General features: G+C 41.9%; 1 protein-coding gene across 17 annotated transcripts in view; it reads right to left on the bottom strand.

Annotated features, from left to right (window-relative positions):
• Positions 1-24741, bottom strand: part of DAB1 (DAB adaptor protein 1) — a 413546-nt gene that overhangs the window by 60870 nt on the left and 327935 nt on the right. For all 17 annotated transcript variants that reach the window (XM_088169651.1, XM_088169658.1, XM_088169652.1 and 14 more), the window contains one exon: positions 975-1114. In XM_088169651.1, the coding sequence (XP_088025777.1) occupies positions 975-1114 (140 nt within the window). The remainder of the gene's footprint in view (positions 1-974; positions 1115-24741) is intronic.

Raw genomic sequence — 24741 nt, 5'->3', positions numbered from 1 at the left:
CTGGATGGACTGGAACCCTGCGGGCTGCTACTGCACCAGACACCATTTAGTGATTCCTCCTCCTGAAAAAAACCCAACAGCAATGGAAAATCCATTGGGGAGAGAGCTGGGAGGGAAATGAAAGGGAAAAAGCAGCAGAGGATTTGCTGCTAGACCTGGTTTGTAACCCTGCAATGCAGAGGGGAGATGGGAAGTGAACAGCCAAGTGCACTCCAGGAAAACACAACCTCTCCTTCCTTCCTTCCTTCCCAGTGACTCAAGCTCCTCCACAGGGCCCAGGGTGAGGCACAGAATGATTCCTACAGGAACTCTCATGCTCTGAGACAGACAGAGGGATGTCTGTCAGCTCCAGAGAGCCCACCCTTGACACCACTGCTATTTCAGACCCTGCCTCCACTCCAGCCTTGCACCCAAATCTGCCTTTGTCACGGCTTCATTTCACCCCCAAAGCTCTGGGGACTCCTCTTTATGCTCTCACGGCCGATGTTCTCAGTGCACTGCCTGGTTTTGTAACACATCAGCCCTGCCCTTGCTGGTGAAGACATTCTCCTCCCAGAGAGGACACCAGCTCCCCCTAAATCTGGCTGCCTACACCCATCACTCACAGGAGGTAACAGCCAGAGGCAGTGCTGCAGTTGATTAGAAATGTCATAGAAAATGCTCTGATATCCCATTTTCCTCCACAGTCGTTTACTTCCCCTTTTGCATAATAAAATTATTCAATTTGCAGCGCGTTGTTTGTAATTTGTGGACAAATTGCAGCGGTGTCAATCACGGAGCAACTACAGAACTCGGAGATAATGTATTAAAATTAAACCAGGATAAGCAATACCAGGCAGGAGTTCATGCAAAATTGACTGATTTCAATACATAATTAACCACGCTGAGGCTCAGCGTCACGAAAGGAGAACGAGCGCGAGTTCCAGCTGAGATTTGCTCCGTTCGCCTGCGACGCTGGGAAAGTTCCACCGCACCTTGAGCTTCATCATGGAATCCTGGCACAGCTTGTCCCCCCGGGCAGCCGAAACCTCATCGATCCCGATCAGCTTGGCCTTGTAGCGCACGCCGTCACCCTTGAACCTCCTGATGAGAGTGGCCTCGCTGCGATCCTGACCTGCGGAGACAACGGGGACAGCGGGCACGGTTCACGGCACGGCACGGGGAAACGCGAGCCAGCGGCAAAAATCCCATCCCGAACATCCCAGAGGAAAACCCCAGGGGGAAACGCCCGCTCCATAAAACCCTGGGGCCTCGCTGTCCCCCAAGGGATTCGCAGTGACAGCACAGAAATGAGGTTTACGGAAGGAAGAGATAAACCTGAATTCACAGCTCGTGAAGCTGGAAAGTTGTGTTCTGTACCACTTGTTTTAATCCCAACACACAGGAGAATTCGACGTTTGTGCAGACAAAACTCTTAACAGAAACATGCTACTTTTTCCTTACAAAATCACTCATGTAAGCAATATTTACTCTATTAACATCTGATAGGTGGAAAACCAAATACCAAATTGGATTGTCTATAGAATACTGATGCTTTAAAACTCCAGGTTCTATTCTTTTTGCACATAAACATACACAGAAACAACATAACTGGCAAAGGCTGCACTCACAGGCTCACCCTGAGAAGCTTAAAAAAATGGCAAAAAGGATGTTTCTTAATAAAAAGGCTTGGGTTTTAGTTATTTTTTTTCCTGCTTTTTTATCTTCATTACAATAGTAGCAGTAGTAGTAGGAGTAGTATTTAAACTATTAAATGATTTTTTAATCAACCCATAAGTAGTAGTTGTAGTAGTAGTAGTTAAATTATTAAATGATTTTTTTTCTCAACTTCTCTCACTTTTACCCTTCCAGTTCTCCTCCCCTCATCCTGCTGGGAGGGGAGTGAGTGCCTGCACGGTGCTTTATTGTCAGCTAAGGTTAAACCGTACCACCAATGTACCCAAATTACCTGAACCACATGGCTATGACACCGCAACACCCCACAAAAAAGACATCTTTGCCAGGAAAACCTTCCCTCCCCTTCCCTGAGTGTCTGCAGAACAGTTTTTACCATGTCTCAGCTGGAAGAAATATGTTAGTTAGAGAACCAGTCTTCCTAAAATTGATTAAACATATATTTTGCAGCTGTCTGTGAATTTCTTGCTAGGATCTCAAAAAAAACCCAGCAGTGAGCTGTAAATAACTGCAACCAAACAAACAACAGCCAAAGCACAAAGAAGCAGGCAAAATAGTGAGATATTACACAATTTTCAGTTTCTTGGACCCAACAGACTTCTCAGAAAAACCCCTTCCCTAAACATGGACAGACATTGCTAAAATTTACACTATTGCCACCTAAGGGCTCTGGTCACAGATTCTTCCAGCTGATGCAAGACAATGAACCAAAAACCAGATATAAAGGAATCACAGGTCAGAATTTAGTCTTTATTTGAGAATTTTAGCCCAAACATTCTCCAGAGGTTATTCCTACTGAAAAGGTCAGATTTAAGCACAAAAAGAAATAAATAACATTAATGTAATAAATTTTGTTAGTATATTAAGATTAATATAATCTGATCGTGCTGTTTATTAACAAGAAGTACAGAAGCTTTGGGGAAAACTGCTATTTTGTTTTGCATTTCTATTAAAAGCACCTTCATTAGCAGTCAGCACTTCGGCCAGCTTTGCTAATTTACACACCTATCAAGTTGATCAACAAGTTAGGTTCTAAACTATGGAATTAAGTCTTTACAATACCATTATGAGAATATATGACCAGCAAAGAGCACTTCCAAATGAAGACATTCACTGGTTGCCTTCCCCTCAGAATAAAGCATCGTGAATTAATTATGGATTAAATGTATATTAAGAAAACAGAGTTATTTTAAACATTTTGAGACCTTCAAGTATGTTTGAGCTCACAAATACTATTTCTTTCGACGAAAAACATCAGCTCAGAGCAATGTTTTAATGCCTCATTTGTAGCCCTTTAAAAAGAAGGCAGCTCCCAAGTGCTGCTGTGATAGTTCAGCAGCCACCCAAGTGTTTCCCTCGATTTCTTCTCACCCCTCAAAAGAACTGAAACTTCATGCTCTTACACCGTCTTGAATTTAAATTAAAAAAAAAAAAAAAAAAAAAAAGAGAGAAAAAAGGCAAATGAGACACAAGCAATGAATCAGAAACTCTCAGCAGTGCTAATATCATTCCCCAGGGAAACATCAAGGCAGACGTTGGCACCATCAGCTAGAAACAATGAAAAACCATTTCCCACTTCCAGCCTCCAGAGGGGGGCAGGAGGGAAAACATCTGGAGACACAACAAAGTACAACAATAACAGTGGACTTTTCCATATGTCTTTTATACTTGTGAAGACATCCTGTTGATTTGCAATAAATACCATCCAATTCCAACAGCTTCCTTACCCGAAATTTCCAACTTTACGCCTTCGTTAGAGCCAAAGGCAGCTGTGAGCTGACAGCAGGAGCATGTCAAGTGTTCAGCAGTCTTTTCTGGGTCCAAGTCGTGACTGTGACCCTGCATTCATCTGTTATTTTAGCATTTATACTTATTTCAACCTCTGCTGTGTTTTACTGCACGTAACTAAATCCCTGCCATTAACAGCCCGCTCAAACACAGCTCATGGCCGTGTCTGCTTGCTTCGGCACAAGTCCCATGCCAATTATGACCCAGATTAAGCAGGATGAAGTGCTTTTGGGATAAATGACTGGGAAAAATCATCAGCCTGAAAACGATGTAGATATTTGAAGCTGTGGTGGAAGCTGCAAATTGCTGGAGATTACAAATTCATCCATGAAACCGCAGAGCATATGTCCCGTGCAGAGCACAGCGAGGGCACACACACACACACACACACACACACACACTGCCCTATATTGTGGATCTGCCATCTGCAAGCCACCATCCCATCCCTCAGCACACACCCATGCCTCCTCGGAGCTGTATTCACCCCAATTCCCCAAATTTTGGTGCTGAGAACTCCCTACCTGCGTGGGAAATGACCGTGTGACACTGCCAGTGCAGCTCATTTTACAGCGCCCATCAGGTGTGTGAGACATAGGGGAGGGTGATATTTCATCTGAACCCTGAACACTGTGGAAAGCAGAGAGTCCAGACTGTCATAAACACCCCATCATTGAAACAAAAAAGGGTGGGGTTTTAAATGACAGCTCTTGAACAAGGCTCTTTCTGAATTTGAAACTGCAGAAATAAGAGATGCCTGAATTACGAGGCTGTAATTCTTCCCAGGCTTCAGAGGAGGGTGAGTGATAACATTAAACCACCACACCACAGAGCTGTGCCCGTGCCAGGAACACGCCCAGGGAAGTGAATCTTTCCTTCCATGTAACAAGCGGAGTCAAGATTTGCTCCTTTGCAGCTTCTGCTTTTACCAGTGGAGCTCTGCCATCAAGCCTGGCTCTCCAGCCATCCCTGCCACCACACTGGATGGGTCCCAGCCTCTGGGAAGGAAAATTATTCTGGATACAGGGATGCACTTACTGCCAGATCTGAGTTTATTTCAATACTGTGCAGCCACATCTTGGGGTTAGGTAACATCTCAATGGTTCACAGAGGGGCACTCACCTGTCAAGTTTTTATGGAACACTGAGACTTGAGATCAAAAATCATTATTAGGCCATAATCTGCAGCAAAATTAGAAGCCTATGTTTAATGACAAGCACTCCTCTGTCCACAACACATTTCCTGAAATCTTGCTTTAGCAATTCTGGACTAGAGAGCAGCACAGATGCCAAACCACTCTGGGTAGGCAGCTGATGTCCATCGTAGCTGTTCACCTGCCCCCTGCAAAGGGAGGAATATCCCAGAGGTCTTCAGAGGAGCAGAACCTTTACACCATTCTAAAATGATCCTAAATTAAATGTCTGTATCAAAACTATTCGATGGATGCTTTCCAATGGTTTGCTCTAAACTGCTTTCATGGTCTGTTTTTCATAAGCAGAAGGATTTTCATAAGAAATAACCCAGGCATTTGTTCCAACTCAACACAAGCAGTTTACAATCCAAAATGGAACAAGATTATCAAAATTAAAATCAATTTGATTCACATGCCACAAACTGAGGGAAAAAATGCAGAAGCTAAAAACCCACTAAGAAATCATACAAATTCAGTTTAAAAAGGTGATCACTTTTAATTAGAAAATGCGCTGATCTTTATCCAGGGAAAGTTTTGTTGGCAGTATATAGATTTATAATCCTCAGAGGCCCTTAAATGTAAATGTAAGAGTTATTATTTTATTTTTATCTACTTTTGTCGATGTCACCATACACCCTAGAGCCACATGTGCTCCAGCTGGACCCCCTGCTTCTTCGTGAGAAGGAAAACACGACCTTTGCTAGGGAGCTGTGACATTGCACTTGGACTTTCACAGTCTTTTAAGAGCACAATAAATCCCCAGAGCTGGGTGATGCAATGTGCTCCCAGGCTCCCATCTGAAGTGGAGAGAGGCTGAGCAGCACGATCAGCATTAAGGTACTTTATCCATCTCACTAAAGTAGAAGTCATAAACAAGGTTTGTAATGCAGTCAATCATTTTTATTCAAAGCACTATACCTTAATTAAACCAAAATTCCCCCAAGCAAGCTGGAGACAGCCCCAAACCCAAACCCCAAGGGCTGAACCCAGGTGCCTCAAGTCCAGTCAGTCCCAAGGGGTGCCTGGCAAGCAGCCCAAGAGGGAGAGGAGCTGTTGTGGGAGATGCAGGATGGAGCATTTACCTGGCCCTGACACTGCTCTGGATGCTGCAGCTCACCCCAGGTTTGCTGCCCAGGCACTGTGCATTTTAGTGAGTGTTCCCTCCTTTATCCTCACTCCTGGTACAAGCCAAGGATTACACTTGATTTCAGCTCTCAGCCCCACAGAACACCAAGCTAACACTGTATTAATATGCTAAAGTTCAGAGCCAACGCTGCTCATCCTCCCAGGGGATCTGTAAGTGAGTGTATCTCATAAATAGAAAAATAAAATGAAGCAAAGCCCCTCTGCAGCGAGAGCACTGCTGCTCTTTCTGTCCTGCTCACAACACGCTCAGCATTCCTCGTAGCACCCGCTAATCTAAACCAATAACTCTGGAAATGGCTATATCCTTTATTTAAATGTGTGAAGCCCTCAGGGCATAATCTGACTTTCTTGATTTTACGACTGTAAAATATATAATGATATTATCACCAAAGTCAATAACATGCTCCTGGCAATCAATTCGCTGAAGAACGATGCAGCACTGTCCTTTCTTTTCCCCCTCTTCTTTTCTAACTAATAAACTATCAAAGTTGTATCCATTCAAATTATGCACACATTCAAATTATAAACCTGAAATAACACCTCCTTCTGTATCACAGGGCTGAAAAACAATCCCATACACATTTATAAACAGCCTACATCTTCCTGGGGCAATTAGCATTTTTATGGGTTTTTATGGCATCAACGCAGTGGAAAATACAAAACACTGTGGTGCAGAATGACCTCTAAGATACCACACAGACTGAAGACTCCTAAATTAATTGCTAAGTGAAAGGTATTTCCCATTAGCTGTGCATATATATGCACTTAAACACATAGATATACATGCATAATCTTATCTATTTGCACATATACACACACACATGATGCACAGGTTCATTTGGTGTCAATTATCCCAAGAAAACTCGCAGCAATTTTAATCAACTACAGATTTCCCTGGGAAGAAAAAAAGCCTAAATACATAAGCAGGTGTAAAAGAGAAAATACTCACATGCAATTAAATGTGCAGTTCAGTACAGCAGGAACTGAAAGGAATCATGAAGATAATTCTGATTACTCTCCTTGATAGCACATTTTCCTCAGTGCCTTCACAGAACCTCAAGACCAACACAGAGGGCTCAAAATGATCCATCACAAATAGGGATGGATCATGATACCATAAACCCAGCAATTCCTTCTTCATAACCATAAAAAAGTTCAGTGCAGAATGATTATTTGGGGTTATAAAACAGAGAACCCCCCCCACAAGTTCTCAGATTCTCCTGGCATCTGTTAATCTAATTTTTTAAATTTTCTCCTGGAACTAGGAAACTTAAAGAGTTGCTGGGTCATTCGTCACTGTCTTTAGGAGCACAACTGCCCAACCCTCTTGTGGGCATCCACAGATCTGCCACAGAAAATCTTTTCCCTCTTTTAACATAACATTTTAGAGAAGAAACCACATTATACCTAGCAGTCTGTGTGCTCAAAATATAACTTCTGGTGCCAGCACTAGCATTCTCTTCCTTTACCAATACTTCTCAAATGAGTTTCTTGCAATTAGCCATTTTAATGTTGTTTTTTTTTTTTTATTTAAAAAGGACAGATACTTGAGGGTTTAATTTCAAGATCAATATTTCATCTCAAGTGACCAGAGCACAGTCATAGCACGGTTTGCTCACGACATCAAGCACTGCTGTCTTTTAAATGAAGACATATTATGGATTTCACACTTTATTTCAGTGATAAAGGCTAATCCCCAGCAGCTGAAAAAAACCCTACTGATGGAGTGAAATATAACCTGTTTATATATAGGGGGACATCACCCTAAAAAACATGTTAAAATTTGTGAGGAATAAGAACCTCTTTCTGTGTAAGTGACGGTACAAAAGCTTGGTTACAGTATATGGGCACAACTTGAGTGCAAACTTCTCCTTTCATCAATTGATAGGAAATCTCCTGAAAAAGTCTGCAAGGTGTTGTTCTGGGGTGCTTTTAATGCCCCGTTTTGACAGCAACACAATTTGCCCCGAACAAAAAGATTGAGAATACTTCCACAGAAAATGATAAGCCAAGTAAAGAGGGGACACAGAAACCACTCTGAAGGCTCAATGAACTTCTATTATGGTTTAATTTAAAAACATTACCTCCAATTTTAAAGCACAGATAAAGGCTCTCCAGGAAAACTCAATCATCATTCAGACTATCATCTCAGCAGTACTCCTCAGTTGTTCAGTGCTGCTGTTCACAAAACCTCAAACTGAGAGATTTTATGGCTTCTGGCATTATTAGCCTGAGAATTACTGTACTTGAAGGCACCTACACAGCCCCACTCCTAGAATCAAGTCTCCTCTGTAAAGAAATAAGATATTCCCATATTATTTGCTGTCCTTGATCAGCTTTATAAGCAGAGATGTTGTTCATCAGGTGACAGAAACTGCACTTGCCAAGTTTTTATCTTAAAACTTAATACAAGATGAACATGATGCACATTTTACCTTCTCCAATGCAAAACGGTTGCATGGACTGGATTAAATTATTTCTTTATACTACAGTGAAGTCCATGTGAGTATGTCAAGGGGAGGGTTCTGCTATTTACAGAGGAGCCTCAGTATAAAATAATGTTTGATTAAAACTTGGGACAAATCTCAGTGATGGAGAGTCTGGGCCGAGCACCCAGGAGAAGGCAGTGATTGAGCACCCAGGCTCCACGGGCAGATGACAAAGCATTCATTTTCCTTTTTAGCCAGAAGGCTCACTGATCAATTTTATTTTCTTAGATGGTTTTTGAGATGACAGAATATGGGCACATCTTCAGACGCAGAAATGACCAAAAGCTGAATGTAATTAAACTTCCTTTCAGCCTCTGTACCATGCAAGTCTTCATAAATCTTTGAAAGTCATTTTGTAAAGGAACCTTTTGCAGGCTGTGTGTAGAAGCAGCTGAAATTCCAAATTCTACATTGATTTAAAGTGAAATGAGACCCTGCAATAAAACTTCATTTTGGGCTACTAACCTTGTTGAACAAGCCCCAGGGGATGACCAGAAGTGAAACCAGGGAAACTTGGCAGTCCATTTTCTGCTGTTAGAGAATGAAAATGATGTTTTCTGGACAACCAGAGGGGAAGGGCAAAGACAGGTATTTGTAGACTCTCCTCTTAGGAGACAGAAGATAGTTTAGGAATCTTTGTTCACCTAATGTTTCAAAGCTTGGGTAAATGTTTAAATCAAACAGGCATCAAAATGTCAAGTACATAAAGCCCTTGGGAAAACAGGGTCATCAGCTGTTTCATTCCTTACCCGCTTGCCTGGGTGTCAGTATGAAATCAGGTTGTTTCTGAGCTAAAACCAGCTAAGAAAAGGTAACTGATGTTAAAGTGATCATTAATTTGCATTAATATGTGCACTGCATTTGGATGGGGCACGGTAAAAGCCCAGGCATTCTGAAAACCAAAGGACCTGTTGCAGCTGTACTCACACGCCTGAGCAAAACAGTCCCAGTGGGGCACTCAGCTGATACCATCTGCTGCCAAAAATCTCTGTACATGACTCCCAAAGCTGCAAGGAGAGCCCAGTCTAAAGGGGCTGCTAAACAACCCCAGAATGTGTCATTTCCCAACCAAATCTGAACTTACTGGGGCAGAGGAAAGTCAGATAGAATTGCCTTTCCTTAAAAAGCTTCACCACAGCACTGAGAAGCACTTTAAAGCAGATGAAAAATCAGCCAACACAAGGAATACTGATCATTTACAGATAAGCATCTAATGAATTATTTTGGTATGTGAGCATGCAACAAGATCCACAGAGCTGCTGGATCTCCCTGATTCCTCTTTCACCCTAGAAGAACTACAAGAGCAGTTTCCAGGAACAATTTTAATTAGGGTTTCACTAACCCAGGACACAGACACGCAGGGGTTTACACACGGCACCCCAAAGTCATGTCAAGACACACAAATTCACAATTTCCACTTCAAAGCCTACGAATTATTTTCTGCTGATGAGCCTACCAAAGAATTTAGTTTTTGTTATGTATAAAGAAAGGGTGGAGAATCAGTTCACTTCATACAAATATCAGATTCCCGTGCTGCCCTAAGATAAATGTTAATTCCCCAGGACTATAAAAACAGCAAGTTAAGAAAAGGTTATGCTCTGCTGATTAACATTCCCAAATTTCTCACACGTTCAATCAGAGGAAAAAAAAATCTTTCCATTCAAGATAACTAATTACAGCCACTAAAGTCCCCAAAGACAAGAGCAATAGCCTGTAACAGCTAAAGCAGGAGGACAAAGCCATTCATTGATTTACACTTCACCCTCTCCTGTCACCTCTGTGGTCCCCCCTGCACCAGTGCTGTGTGCAGGCACAGAAATGGAGCTTTGCACCACCCTGGATGGTGCCAGGGCCACCTGTCCCCTCCCAGCCATCCCCTCTGTCAATGCAGAACTCCTTCTGCTGGAGGCTGATGTCAGTGCTCTGCAGAACGTGCATCACACCAGGCTGGGAACATCTGCAAACTGCACAGTCTGGGGCTGCTGGTGCTCCTTCCCTGATCTCCTTCCCCACTGCAAATGAAGTCTCGCCTAAATCACACAGCTTGGTCTTCTGGAGAGAAGGTGAAGGTCACCCTTGAAGCATTAAAGCTCCCCACCTCGCACATCACTTAACCCCAGAACCACTTCAGACCCCACTGAGCAAAGACTCCAGCAGAAAATGTCAGTGCACCTGCAGAACAACCCTCATCTTTCTTCCTATGCAATTAGTGGCCCTGACAATTAGATTTGGACTATTAGTAGTTCTGATAATATTACTATAAAACACACCTCTGGAAGTGCAGACCTGTAAGTTTCAGCCTTAAAAAGCTGGCTCCAAGGGCATGGCACTAAAGGCAGCACGTGGCCTCAGAAGTGAACTATACACCCACCCACCTTACACCACCTTTTCTCATGCAGAAAAAGGAGAAGAATGAAAGTGTCATGCTAAAAAAAACCCCACAGTAAGTAAGTGTTTAGAAATTATCCTAAGATCACATTAACTTAATAAGAAAAGCAGCTGCTATTTCTTTTCTGTAGTCAAATGGAAATACCAGTATTCACCACATGGCAGTCAACAACAACAACAAAAAAAACAACAAGCCACTCTTTCCCTGCTAAAATTGTTCACATTTTGTTATCCAATGTTTCAGGAAGAAAATTATTTTCATTTTGGCTTCCCACTGCCTCTGCAACATCAGAGAATGTCTCTCCCTGCTGGAAAAACAATAGGAGGCAAAGAGGAAAGCAGCTTTTTTCCTGAGACTTTGGGCTAAAAAACGCCATCAATTTCAAAATTACAACAGTGGCAAAGTGCTTCTTTCAATCTGGTCCTTTCATTTTTGCCTCCTGCTGCCGTTCCTATTGTCAAAGTGGCAGCAGGAGGCAGGAATGAAAGGACTACTGCTGGCAGTCACCCTTGGGCAAACTGCTGACAAGAAGGAAAACACCTCTGTGCCAGAGTGAATTCCAGAGGTAAGAAACTGGGGTTTGCACATCTCTGGTGAGTGCAAAGCCGTGGAGGATCAGCACATCAGGAGAACTCCTCTGCTCCTGGAACTGATCAGGCATCAAGGGGCCAAAGTGTCTGGGGAGGAGCTCAGAAAACTGAGAGTGAATTGTTGGGAAAGTAATGAAATACAACGAAAACAAACCAGCAAACCCCACCAGCTAACTCTGCATCAAGAGAGAGGAAAGGAAACTTTCCTCAGCCGGGAAAACCTGGGAGATTTTTTCAGCTATTGAGTAGATAGTTTGAGTTGTAAGGGCTCAAGGACCCAAGTCTGAATCCAAAACTGGTATGTGAGAAGAAGCAGGACAAAATACCAACACTGAGGGCCAACATTTTTACAAATTTTAACACATTTGCTGAGCCACCTGCAGAGCAGTCCAGTGTTTCAGAGCTGTTCACCTGAACAGCAACCAGAAAGAAATCACTAACAACCCTCCTCCAAACACTGCAAGCCAGAGAGAAACTCCTAAAGCAGTGACTGTGACTTATCCAAATAATCACCTCTGTCTCTTGCCCTTTGGGGAAGCTTCCAAAGAATCCAAATTCGGCTGCAGATCGGTGTCCTGCAAACAAAACATCCTTTCTTTAAAGGATGCCTTCATTCCCTGAAAGGAGGAACTCCATCCCCAGCTGAGCAGCACCTGAAGGTGTCTCTGCTTGCAGCCCACAGTGCTGTGTCTGGCAGCTGGGCACTGCAAGGATGACTGAACTGCATCCTTCCTGCAAGAAATATGGGTGCTAAAGGGACAGTTTAACCTAATTCTAGGAAGTTTTAAGCAGCTGGAGCAAATCCAGATAGAGGACAGGAGCTGTGTCTCAGCCTGGCCCTGCTTCAGGCTTGGAAGAGAACAGATCTGCCAATATTATACACGTGGCTTTACTACTTTTGTGCTAACAAGGGTTCATTACAAGACAGCAAAACACTCCCCTGAAGACCTTGATGAAAAAAGTCTGAACAAAGCTGACTTCATCTGCAGAGGTTCTTTGAAAACAGAGAAAACAGTTGGGAAGAGAATAAAGGGGCTAGTAAAATGGAATATGTTATTATTTTTCATTGTATGGATTAAATAAAAAGAAGGTTATCTTTGCTGAAACTGAGCCATGAAAAAGGTACTTTTCCCCCACTAAAAATAAAAAGCATGACACTTTACAAATAAAATCTCTATTATTACTTGTGCTAGAACTGAAAAACAAAAACTTAATGAAGCTTGAAAACTCTATTCTGTGCTATAAGCACCTAACATGTTTCATCACCTGTGTTTGTTAAAATAATAAAAGAAGATTATTTTTTTAAGAATCCATATAAAGCTAAACTGAGAAGACTCTTTTCCCAAGGTCAGAGTTCTCTGTTGACTTAACCTGTAGAAAATCCTTGTCATATTAACTGAAAGGACAGGCAGATAAAATCAGTCTGCTGAAATCAACACTGGCATAAGGAGCTGCTGCAGGGGCAAAAGCAGATTCTATTGACACCATCAAAATATTACCAGATTTTTAAAACATTATTATTCCTCTTGCAGTTGTGCTTATCTTCTGAAAAGACCTGTCTATTTGGTGTAATACTCTCATTATTTGGCTGCTGATACCATCAAGCTTTGCTGGCTATTTCTACCTCTAACAGATTTTCTGAGACCACGCTGAAAACACTGATTAAATGATGCAGGAATCCTTCTCTGGACTGCACCCCAATGCTTCTTCAATAACTTGCCTATAACTTATTCATTTACAAACAAAATTGACTGTGTCTAATCTCCGTGCAAAAACCTCAACAATCTAATAATTTAATGTCTGTATGCAGCTTAGAATATTATAAGATCGGGCATTGCTATGCCAGGTTAGTCTGCTATTAGCTGGGGGATTCTCAAGCATCTGTCATGCAAAGTAGGTCAATTTCTAGCCATATAATTCTGATTATGTCAAAATATTTATTCATGAGTTTTTCTAATTCAACGTACTTCAAATAAGTCATATTTATGGGAAGAAAAAAAAAAAAAACAACCCCACATCTAAATTATGGTTGTTAACAACTGGGTTATCGCAGCTTCAAACATTCTGCTAATCCAGAGACGTGGAGAATGTTTTTTCCTTGCAATGTGCTATGTAGTAACAGAGTCGTTTTCATTTCCTATTTGCTGTTATTTTTAGTCTGGTTTCTCAAGGGAAGAAGAGGAACACAGGCAGACACTGCCTGGGTGTAAATGTGGGAATGTGCAGAGCAATGGAAACCCCCATCCTCCCTTCTTGTGCCTGCTCTTCCCTGGATTAACAAGTGAACCTTCGGGCCAGTTTCAGCCAAGTCTCATCTGTATTATGAATTTTTCACTCTGCCAGGCAGGGGAAAGCAGCTGTTCAACAGAAGAGAACCATCCATGGATGGATGTGCTGAGGAGAGGCCACACTTGAGCCTTGTCCTTCCTTAGAGCTTAGACCAACATGAAAACCAAAGAATCCAGCCTAGCCTGGTCCCTCAGTGCACAGGAGTCTTTCCATCAAAATTAAGAGATTACCAGGAGGAAAGGGGGATGGATTTACCATGGATGTCATTATCCACATGCTCCACAAGATCCAACCTCTCCCAGGGAAAGATCAGGAATGACTCCAAGCTGCAGGCAACACTCCTGCAGTACCAGGGAGATGGAAACTTTCATGGAATCAACCCATCTGCCATCTTCCACTATCCCAGGCTGCTCCAAGCCCTGTCCAACCTGGCCTTGAATATTTCTAGCCACAGCTTCTCTGGGAATCACCTCATTACCCAGCCAAGGCCACCTCTGACCAGTTGGTCACCTAAATTCAAGAGCAAATAACAGCTCCAAGGTTTTCAGTGCTGTTGCAAGCAAAGAAATGGTCTCTGAGATCTCAAATTTCCTTCATTGCACTGACCTTGCTGCAGCATCCAGATTACCTGTGGATTTCTCTTGCTTTTACCAGTCCTTGCTTTTATCACCACCCACATGTCAGATTCCATATTTTACTCACCATATCCCTATTAAATATCCTAAAAACTTAAGGCTTGGAAGACATAAAATCTTTTCTCTTTCCACCCAACTAAATGCTGCCTAAGCCTACACTTCATCTTCTAATATACTACCAGGAGGTACAACTGAAATTGTATAATGCCATCATTCCTGAAGCAAAAAACAATGAGCCTAATTCTTGCCTTGACTGTGTTTTCTTTCATGCCATTCCAGGACCACACTGGAAAGTGAAAATGAAGAGACAGCACAAAGCAATTCCTACAGTGAGATGCAGAAGACACAGAAGCCATGTGCCAGGTTCTCCTCCTCAGTCACCTGCAACAGCTTCTGTGTGTCTATCTCTAAGATTTTTTTACATCCAGGACAGAATGGAAGGAATGGGTTTTGCATTTCAACAGTTTAGAAGTTTTTCCTGAACAACAGAGAGAGTTTAAGCTTTTTGGTGGTCACTTCTGTGCATGACCAAACCATCAGGTCACCTTGATACACCCGAGCCAGAAAAGCTGCACCTGAAAAAATCATGAGAGGGTGAAATTCAGCAAACATGCAGCTACTTTTATCAGCTTTTAAATGATAATCTGTGTTTCTGGGGACCATTTTAAGAAACTATGCACCACTCATGAGCCCTCAGTCCTCTGACACCTGCAGGAGCTGCACAAAATCACTGCAGCCATCACTCCCAGGTTTGCTGGAGTATGCACAGAGCTATGTTCTGTCTGTGACCTTTTTAATCAATGGGAAGAAAAGGGGGGGCACTAACACTTTTAAATACCTTCAATTGCCATTAACACTTTTAAATACTTTCAATTGCCAGTGTCCTAATATTAATTTTCTAAACATTCTTCCACCTGGGTAATCAAACCATGATCTGTGCTTCCCTTGTGTGGCAGCTTCTCATGCAGGCATTTAAATGCTATGTTTTGTTTCATCTGTAATTGTTTTCCCTTAGACCTTTCTGGTGGAGTCCATGGGCATTCAGTGTAATCTGATTGTTGATTACATCCATGGCATTTATTTCAAGGCCTGTGAGGCGGGTTTGAAAGAATCACAATGGTAACTAACTAGTCTTATCTCACAACTACCATTTAAGAAAAATTCTTTCAATATTTAAATGCCAGTTCTTTCTTCAGTCACGCTCCTATGTGATGCCCCCCACAAAAACCAAACTTGGTACTAAAAGCATCAACTGTGAGCCTCAAGTGGCTGATCAAAATATAAATTTAGGTGTTAAAATATATTTAGATTTTATAGTAAGGAGACTACTGTTATGTCAAAAACTCTTCGTATTCTAGAAAAATTAACAATGTAAGACAAGGCAGGTTATAGCAGATGTTTTAAGACGTGGAAGATTTCATCCTTGGGATCATATTTTGCCAAGCAGAAGTTCAAGAATCATGCAGAACTTGGGCAAACTCTGACATTGCCTTTTTGTGGAGAGTGCTGCCCCATCCTTCACTTGCACAAATTTCAAGTTCCTTGCCTACAACCTCGATACTTTCCTTAGCAAAACGCGTGGGTTTGATTTTGTTTCAGATGATTTGATTCCCAGCTCCGGGGCCCTCAACATAAGGACTTGGAGCCAGTCCAGAGGAGGTGACAGAGATGCTCTGAGGGCTGCAGGATGCACAGAAGGAGCTGCTTCAGCTCAGCTCACAGCAGAACCCACACGGGCAGGACTGGCCTTGGTCAGGATTGAGCTGACTAAACATCTGTCTCAATAATGCCACTGCTCAGCAAAGGAGCTCATAACAGCAGACAAAACAGGGTTCATTTAATCAGCCACTTATTTCTCTGATTGCCACAAACAAAGGAACAGGACTGTATGACAATTTGGAGAGCTTGGTAAACTTCAGCAGTGCCTTGTAATGAAGCCTTGGCAGAGAAGTAAGTGATATACAAAGATTTTTCACACTGGAGCGGTGTAAACACGCTTTCCACTTTTAGAAATGTATCCTAGCAACTCACAGGAATGGCTTTAAAAGACAGCTGGACAAAACCATAATTTGGAAGAAAACCAGATGTAATTGCTAAACCAGCAAGTCTGGTGGTCCCAAGCTGGTGTTGCAGCACCAGCTCAACTGTGCTTCAAGATGTTGAGGAAAGAAACACCAGGCGAAACAGATGTTTTAAAGCTAACATCTGCAGGATCCACTAAAAAAGATGCATCAGAATTGGTGGAAAGGATTCTGAATTTTGTATTCCTTTGTTACTGATGTAGAAATCCTCTTTGGCTTCCAGTAGCAAGGCCTGCTGGCCATGTACCTCCTGTTTCACATTTGCATGACACTGGACAGAGGTACAGGATGCACAGCTGGATTTTATGTATCAGAAATTCACTCAATTCCATTGCAAATCAAAAAAATTTTTTTAGTCTTTCAGGACAAAGCTGAATGAAGGGACTTGTATAATAATGAACAGACCTCGATTAAATAACCACAATTCAGGTAGAGACATTCTGCTGACATCACCAGCAAGGAAAAATCAACCCTGAATACAAAAAGAGCCTAAACTGTATTCCAGGGTAGCACTGAGACACTGCATAAGCATTACTGGCAATGGAGATAAAGCACGTTTAGATACAGCAGGTCATGTTTTAAACCCTCCAAGAAGCTGAAACACGAGAGCAGAGCATCCCACTGGTGAGATGGAGGCAGAACAGCCCTCAGGATAAGCCCAGTCCTGCTGTGGAGGATTATTCTGCTTTCCAACCACTGTTTACATGTGAACTACAGCACATGGCAAACAGAGAATAATTAACTATCAGGCTGTAAATTCAGATACTGTGGGGTTATTACCTCATCATAAATCTTTGCAACTGAGTCAAAAGCGGCTGTGAAGGGCAGCAGATTCCACAGGTGAGCCCAGACTGGATCTGATCTGGTGTTCAAGGACTGAGTGAGGGATTCTCGGGGGTGGAGGAAGAGTTGGGGCATTTTTAGGGGTTCAGGTTGTTTTTTAACCCATACTCATCATACATGCCCTGGACAGCTTAGTTATCAAGAAGAAGGTGTATTATACTGAACATCTAATGGGTAAGATTATTTTAAACAGCACAGATACATATAACTTCCTCAAAATTTACACTGAAGAGTTTGCTAGAGGCTACTTTTCCACAAGCAACATTAGTTAATTTTCAGTCTCACATGGCATCCTGAATATTCGCAGAGATTCAATTCTCTGATTTTTCATTTCTCCAAAGGCTGACTTTTAACAATTCTGGTATAAAGTTTGTCAATGGATAAATTACCAAACCAGACACACCCAGACTGCAACACAATTCAAATTTCATTTCGTTTCAGCTGATAACATTGATAAATATCATGTATTCCTCCAGACTGCATACAAGGGGTCAAATCCAGAAATCTGGTTTTGGTTCATTGAAAGGGAGTCATGTATTACTCTTATTCCTCTACATGGATTGGTTTATGTTATCAACATTGAACTAGATCTGCTTTTGTTCCCCAGTTATTCAATATTATTATACCTTTCATTGCTTCACTCTTAACTTTCAGTTCTACTGCTCTGGATCTTAATTGATCTGACTTCATCATTTTATTATCCCTTCCCCTCTTTCCCAATTCATATATTTCTTCTGAACTCGAACACTTTTGCACTTCTCAAGAAAAGGGGAATAGAATTAGATTAAGATTAAACTGAAATTCAAATGGAGAGCAGCCTAGCCAATAGTACATTTGGATTTATTTTGGAAAAAAACCCTTAAGATCTTTTGTTCTAAATAGAGCTACTGACCTAGAAACATATATTCATTTCTGGAAATAAATCAAAATTCCTCCTATGGTAATCTAATTGCACCAGTGGAAGCTAAGTAGTCCCTTAAGCAATTTAAGTTTCCTTATTTGAGGGGAAAAAATTAAATAAAAAAAAAAAAAAACAGACCTTTCCCATTGCTGAGAGTGTGTTTTGTAGAACAAGCCAGTTATGATTAATTTCTCTGTTTGCAGCAGCAAAGGCATTTTCCTTTCAAACTGGAATAGGTGTGAGCAGATAGTCTGGTTTTTAGGGAGCACTGTATTAACAAGTAAATAACATCAAAGTATATAAAACAGTCTAGGTTTGATTGCTTGCTTTTGTTTTACTATCATTGTCATCAAAGTTCCCCACAAAATCTGCTGATTTCTGAAATACAGAAAGCTCAGAAATTGGAGCCTTTTTCTGGAGGCAGCTGCAATGAAAAAAAGTGGAAACCTTAAGGAATTAATGATCCTGCTGAGTTTCCAACCTCGTGCAATCATGAAGCTGTTCTAAGAAAGAGCAGCAGTGCCAATCATCCAAATCATCCCCTTTTCCTGCACTGCTGGTGCTGGAAAACAAGGAGGAGCACTTGTTCTGTGCCCAGGAAAGGGGCACAGCCCAGGAGGGTCCAGGGGGCTGTGCCTGGAGCCAGGGACTGGAAATGGGACTGGGGCAGGGACTCCTGTCATGGAGCACCACGGAATTTATTCAGGTATCTTGTGAAGCCCTTGCCCTCACTCAAACTGCTCTCCACAAATATCTCTTGGTCTGCAGTAATTACCTGGGGATTAGGAACAGCTAATAAAACCCCCTCTTGAAAGGCTGGATGAATTTGAGATGATAACAAGGCTGTGATGTGCCTAAGGGAGCAGGGGCACCTTTCTGATTGTAATTTAATCAGCCTTGATTAAAAGAAAGAAACATTTACCTGTATCCTGTCCAATAAATTTTGATAAAAGTCTCTTCTCCAGCAGGCAGCCAATCAATCTCTCTCACCTCTCATAAACTCAGATCTCACCCACTTCTGCCCCAAGAATGCCAAAGGAAGGCACAACGGGGCAGTACCTGGCTAAAACCCCAGAAGAATATTCCTAAAAACCAAAACCCACCCCAGCGGTGAGAGACACAGCCCTGACTTCCTCTTTGAATACACTCCAAATGCCCGTGCTGCCTCCTTAGAGTGGGGATTTTTAGCCAGCAGAGCAGTACTGATGCATCTGCAGCACATTCAGCCCTCAGCACCACTGCAGGGATGTAAAAGTGGATCTGTGACTCAAAGGATTCTCCTTCTCTGACCCTGCAGCAGCAGGACCAGCAAAAAGCTTCCCACAGCACTTGGGAAAAGTCTTCTGCAGCAGCAAACTACCCTTGATGAAGTGTTCCCCCAGTAACCATCTCTAAGGAAAGAGTAATTGAAATTAGCTACTTTTTCTTGGTATGCTGCAGCTGAGGAGACAACAGTAAACAGTAATTATCTGTACTCTTCCCAAAATACTGAGCCTCTGAAGTTCCAATTTTTTGTCCCCATATACACCAGAGCTCACCACCAGTGTAAAAATTTCTTCCCATAATTTCTTTCAGTCCTTGAAAGGAAAGTGTATGCAGTGAAAAATCTAAAGATGCAATGGATTGAATATGATGATTATTCCTTATTATTGAACATGATTAGCTTATTACTTCCGCACAGTTTCTTAATTATTGTAGGTGTTACTAATTCAGACAACTAGGGCTTGATTAGGTTAAAGTTATTTTTCCTACTTTAGTCTAATAGTTCCTTTTATTTACATCAAGAGCCCTAAGCTGCAAATACTTTGAAAGAACCCAAAATAGTAAAAAAAAAATCTACCTTCCAAGTGACTGAGTAGGGAAATAATGAGTCAGTGCAGTTTAATCAGAGTAAATCCTAGCAATGGACTGAATTTTCCATTCTCTGCACACAAGCTCAAACAATCCAAGTCCTGTAAGGTTTTAGGCCCCAAGTTCAAATAGGTCAAAAAATAAGAGCACCAAAATTGAACAGGCCCTGCACACAATAAAAATTAACATATTGCAAAATCACCTTCGCTAAATGCAAATGGGAGATGAGATTCTGAGATGCTTACTCCAGTATTAATTTGAGTGTGAGTGCTGATGAACTGAGGTGCTAATTAACCTGTAAATCTATCAGCATTTGGCTTTAACTGATTGGCTGTATTACAGAAATCTTAGGATGCTGAGAACATATTAAAAAAAAAAAGAAAAATTAAGCTAAAAATATTTAAGTTCTCACTGTTTTGAGACATTGCTAGTTTTAAAAGCAACAGAAGGGAAATCCAAGAGATAAGAGCTGCTTTGCAAAATAATGAAGTGAATTAAATTAAACTACAGCTTGATGAAAATCGGTGAAGAAAATAGCACTAATGATGCTAAGAATGGAATATAACATCTCTCTGCCTGCATCACACATTCCATAAGCACACTGTGCACATAAAGCAATGCAGTGAGTGCAATAAACATAAACCACAGCGAAGAGGAGAATGTGCACTTTATATTAGGCAGTATACAGAAACTCAGACCAATTATGTACATAAAATATTGGTATATGCTTCACACAGAGGCAAGTGAAAAAAAAAAAAAAAACACAAGGAAAGAGCAGGGCAGCAGGTGACATTTTCAAGATGAAGAAAGCCCAAAACCCAGAACAAGAGGAACTAATTAAAGAGCACATGGCATAGCAGGTTATTCCCTCTCTCTTACCTTGTTCCAAAACCCCTTCAAAATATATTAGGCAGCATCACATGAGGCAGGAGACCATCCATTTTTACTCTCTTCCTTGCTTAAATACCACCACAAACTGAGTGCCCTGAAGCTCTTGTGTTAAACACTTTTCCTCTTTCCTCCCTTATCTCCTCAGCTGGGTACAGAAGATTCCCAAAGAGGCACTTCCACATCTGGCACATCATGAAGTTTAACATCTGAGAGGCACCTGCTGCAAGTCTGGGGTGATGGTTCTGGGTAGGAAGAGTGGCCCCACAAGCTGGGATCTGTCTTAGAGCTTGGAAACTTCCCTGAAAACGCAGCACTCTGCAATTAGAACACAGCTAAAGGAAGGAACCCACCTGTTTCTTGAGCATTTATGCACCATTTTGTGTTAATTAAGGATCATCTATACCAAATTTTAAGCCTGAATGTCACACAGTTAATAATGAACAGAAAACAGTCACTGGCGCAGGAAAGAAATATATAGGGAAGCCAATTAGCAGGGGAAAAAAACCCCTCAAAATTGTTAAATACAGATCCTTAAGTGTCTTATTACATAAATAGTTAATTAAGAATAATTTACAGAAACAATTATCATTACCACATTAACACTAATTGTTCTACCCAGGAAGACAGCATTGTATAAAGCAAGATTGCCTGCCTGTTACTTCAGCACATAAAAATGTCAAGGGACTTTCTTTGGTCTCCTTAATTCCCTTCCAGTCTTTTACCATCTCAAGACAGAAGGGCTGTAAAACAAATCCATAGAATGGGGGTTAACATATTAAACACACCACCTGCCTACTTTTATTGAAATAAGTCAAGTTATTCTATTCAAAATACTCCTCCTTTTTCCCCCTTTTTTCATATGAAAATATGTCACTTAAAATCCTGCCCAGGAAAAAGTGTCATTGCTAATATTGCATGGATAACAAGTAGCAAGACTAAGTAAACAGGAAGAGACATAATTATGTCTACATACGGTTTAAATCTTGAGACTTTAAATTCAATGGAAAAGTCTTCAAAGAGGGAAAAAAAAAACAAACAACAGTGGGTATAAAAGAGAGTGGGGGAAAAAAAAAAAAAAACCCTGTCAAAAATTACAGGCAGGAGGGATGAAAAAGTGGCTTTCTCTCACATCTCTGATGCCAACATTGTTTTCTCCAAAGTTACAGACAGGAATAGGAGCTCAGTGCATGTACCAGGCACAGGATCTGGCCCTTCAGCTCAGGGCTGCTGTGCCTGATTGAGTTTAATTTAAGCCTTCTCCAAATTGCCTCTCCTGTTGCCTCTCTGCCAGCAGCTTTCCCTGCACAGCACATCCTGCCTGAGGACAGCTCCTGCTGCAGCTCAGGGATTGCATCTCCACAGGTTCCCCTCCCAAAAAACAGACACCTTCTCATCCACAAGTACCCCAAAATCACCTGCCTTCCATTGCAGGTATGCTCCAGTAAAACAGCTGGAGATGTGAACATCTCCTCCTGGATCTCAGGTATCAGTAGTTCCAACTCCAAAACTGTTTAATAGGATAAGCAGGGCCTCTGAAATTGGAATATTCAACCATTTGTCCCACCAAACCAACCCAAAACCCCCATTAACAACAAGATCACTACAACAACAATGCCCCTAAATACAGCCACCTTCTATTTGCTCATTCAAAAGGCAGCCAGACCAATGTCCTTGGACATTTCACATAAAATATTACAAACCAGTCGGGTTTTCCTCAGTCTGTATGACAAAGATGCCAGCCCCCTCCTGCCTGCCTCTTCCAGGAAGAGACAAGAATCAGAAACAGAACACTTAGTTTCATTTAGACTCCCTTTTCCTCAATTGCCATGCAAATTAGAGGCAGATGTGGAAGGGAAACAGATCTTTTAAGATGTTATCTTCTCACCTTCCACTGCAGTTAAACACAGGCAGCACTAAGAGCTCTGTACACCTGCAGCAATCTGAAGAAATAGACTGTGATAAACACTAAATATATTATGCAAAATTATCAGTGTAAGGGGCTGGACTCAAAGTTCTTTCCAATCCAATGATCTCGAGAAACAGAAAGTTTTAAGTTGCTGCTGCAGGAAGGGAAGACAAATCAGCTTCATTTAGTAAGTGCAGCAGATCTTGATCCCTCTCTATATTCAAGTGTCAATCACTAAGTGATGATTTCCAAGTCTAACTGTAACAGCCCCAAACTCAGTACTAGATGCACTGTTCAAACTCAGTCTACAAAACAGCATTAACCCAATTTTTCCTAATTATGGCTCAGACAAATTCCAGGGTGGCAGCAACCTCTGCAGGCTGGCCTATCACATGAGAATTACCCAATGTGGGGCTTTTGCTAAAACAGCTTGTAGGGATTAAATGCACGACCTCATCAGAAGAACAAAGCAGACTTTGACACTGTTTATATTAGTGCTGTCATTCCAAAATTCCTCAGCCTTAAGAAAGGCTGCAGAAACATGAACTCATTTATACCAAGGCACCTGCTCTCAGCAAGGCCAGACAGGACAGGACAAGCTCATCTTTTGAATAATACAGCCAAACTGGAGACTGAACAATACAAAAGGACAATTTTACTTTTTCTGATGTCTCAAAGCTTTCTTGTGAACGCTCAAGCTGTTCTTGTCCAGCAGCCCCACAAGGGAATCTGCAGGAACCTCACAGCTTAACCATGTTGACAAACAAGATTTTCAGCTTGTCATTGATGATTCTGTGTGGGGCAGAATAAGTGAATTTACTGAAGAAGGAGGCCAGGTCCTGGAAGTCACTCCGTGGCTCTGCTCCTGGTGCCAGACTCCACACGAGGCTCCTGACGGGTGTGCTGAAATCAGAGCTCAGCCTCTGAGAGCTCCCTCCAACAATGCTGCCTAATGAAAATGATGGCACAGGAGAAGAGACCGGTAATGAGACATCTCAGAAAAAAGTCACACGTGCTCGCTGGAAGGTGCGGGAGCGCTGAGGTGAACTCCTCTGGATTTTCAAATAGGTGGAATAATGACTTCCCTAACAACTGCAGGAGCTCCTACCCTGGAACTGGCACCTTTTGGTTTAAAACAAGTTGTAACAGGGAAGTAGCACTTGGAAAACACAGTCCCTGTGCTGCTGCTGGCTGCTCATCACACTGAGGTTCAGGAGTGCACAGGACAAGGATGAAGCTTCCCACTCACAGCCCAAGGATTCCACTTAACCACAGGCTGCTGCTTCCCATCCTGAACTTCTACCCTGTGCTCCTCCCAGCTCCAGCACAGTCAGCTTAAGCACAGTGTGGGAATATTTAACATTCAAATGTTTTTAATATTTAGCATTCAAATGAGGCCCAGCATGCTAGCAGTGACAGCTGCCCCATCTCTGACTCCCTGCCTCACTGGCTGACTCCCCCTTTGCCTTTCAATCCAGCCAGAAGATGTGCAAAATTCCCACTCAGGCAGGCTCCTCTGGATGGGACTGCACAGGATTTTTTACCTTGAAGAAAACCAAACCATAATAATAAGACTATCCAGGTATTCAGAGTAAGTGCCCATTATTAATCAGGAATTCTTCAGCATTTCCAGTTTGCAGCAGAGAGTTCCATGACACACGTATCTCTTTTTTTTGTAACAAAAATTCACTGCTCTTCAGGTTTCACTTCTTGTTTCATCTGTTGGTAGGAAGCATCTATCATCTACACCATGCTATGAGCATTGTTTTATTTTTCTTAATCAAAGGCGTTTTAATTTAATTAGCCATTCCTTTTTTTTTCTTCATTTTAAAATTACAACATTCCCCTTGCAGAGCAGCAGAGGGAAGGGAGGCTGTGCTCCCATCACTCCCCATCTCCCACAGGCTGGCAGTGACATCCTGATCTCCAGCATCCTGAGCCTTTTCCCTCTGCACTGGTACTCACTGCTCAGTGCCACTGGCACTTCTTTCTCCATCAAGAAGAAAGATGAACAGCCCAGGTAGTCAGGTTCAATTTCACTCCATAGATCAGCTAACTAAGAGAGCTGCAGCAGAGCAT

The sequence above is a fragment of the Sturnus vulgaris genome, chromosome 9, assembly GCF_052056855.1.
Source record: "Sturnus vulgaris isolate bStuVul1 chromosome 9, bStuVul1.hap1, whole genome shotgun sequence".
Lineage (NCBI taxonomy): Eukaryota > Metazoa > Chordata > Aves > Passeriformes > Sturnidae > Sturnus > Sturnus vulgaris.
The sequence above is the reverse complement of the archived record's forward strand: the minus strand, read 5'-3'. Positions and strand labels throughout refer to the sequence as shown.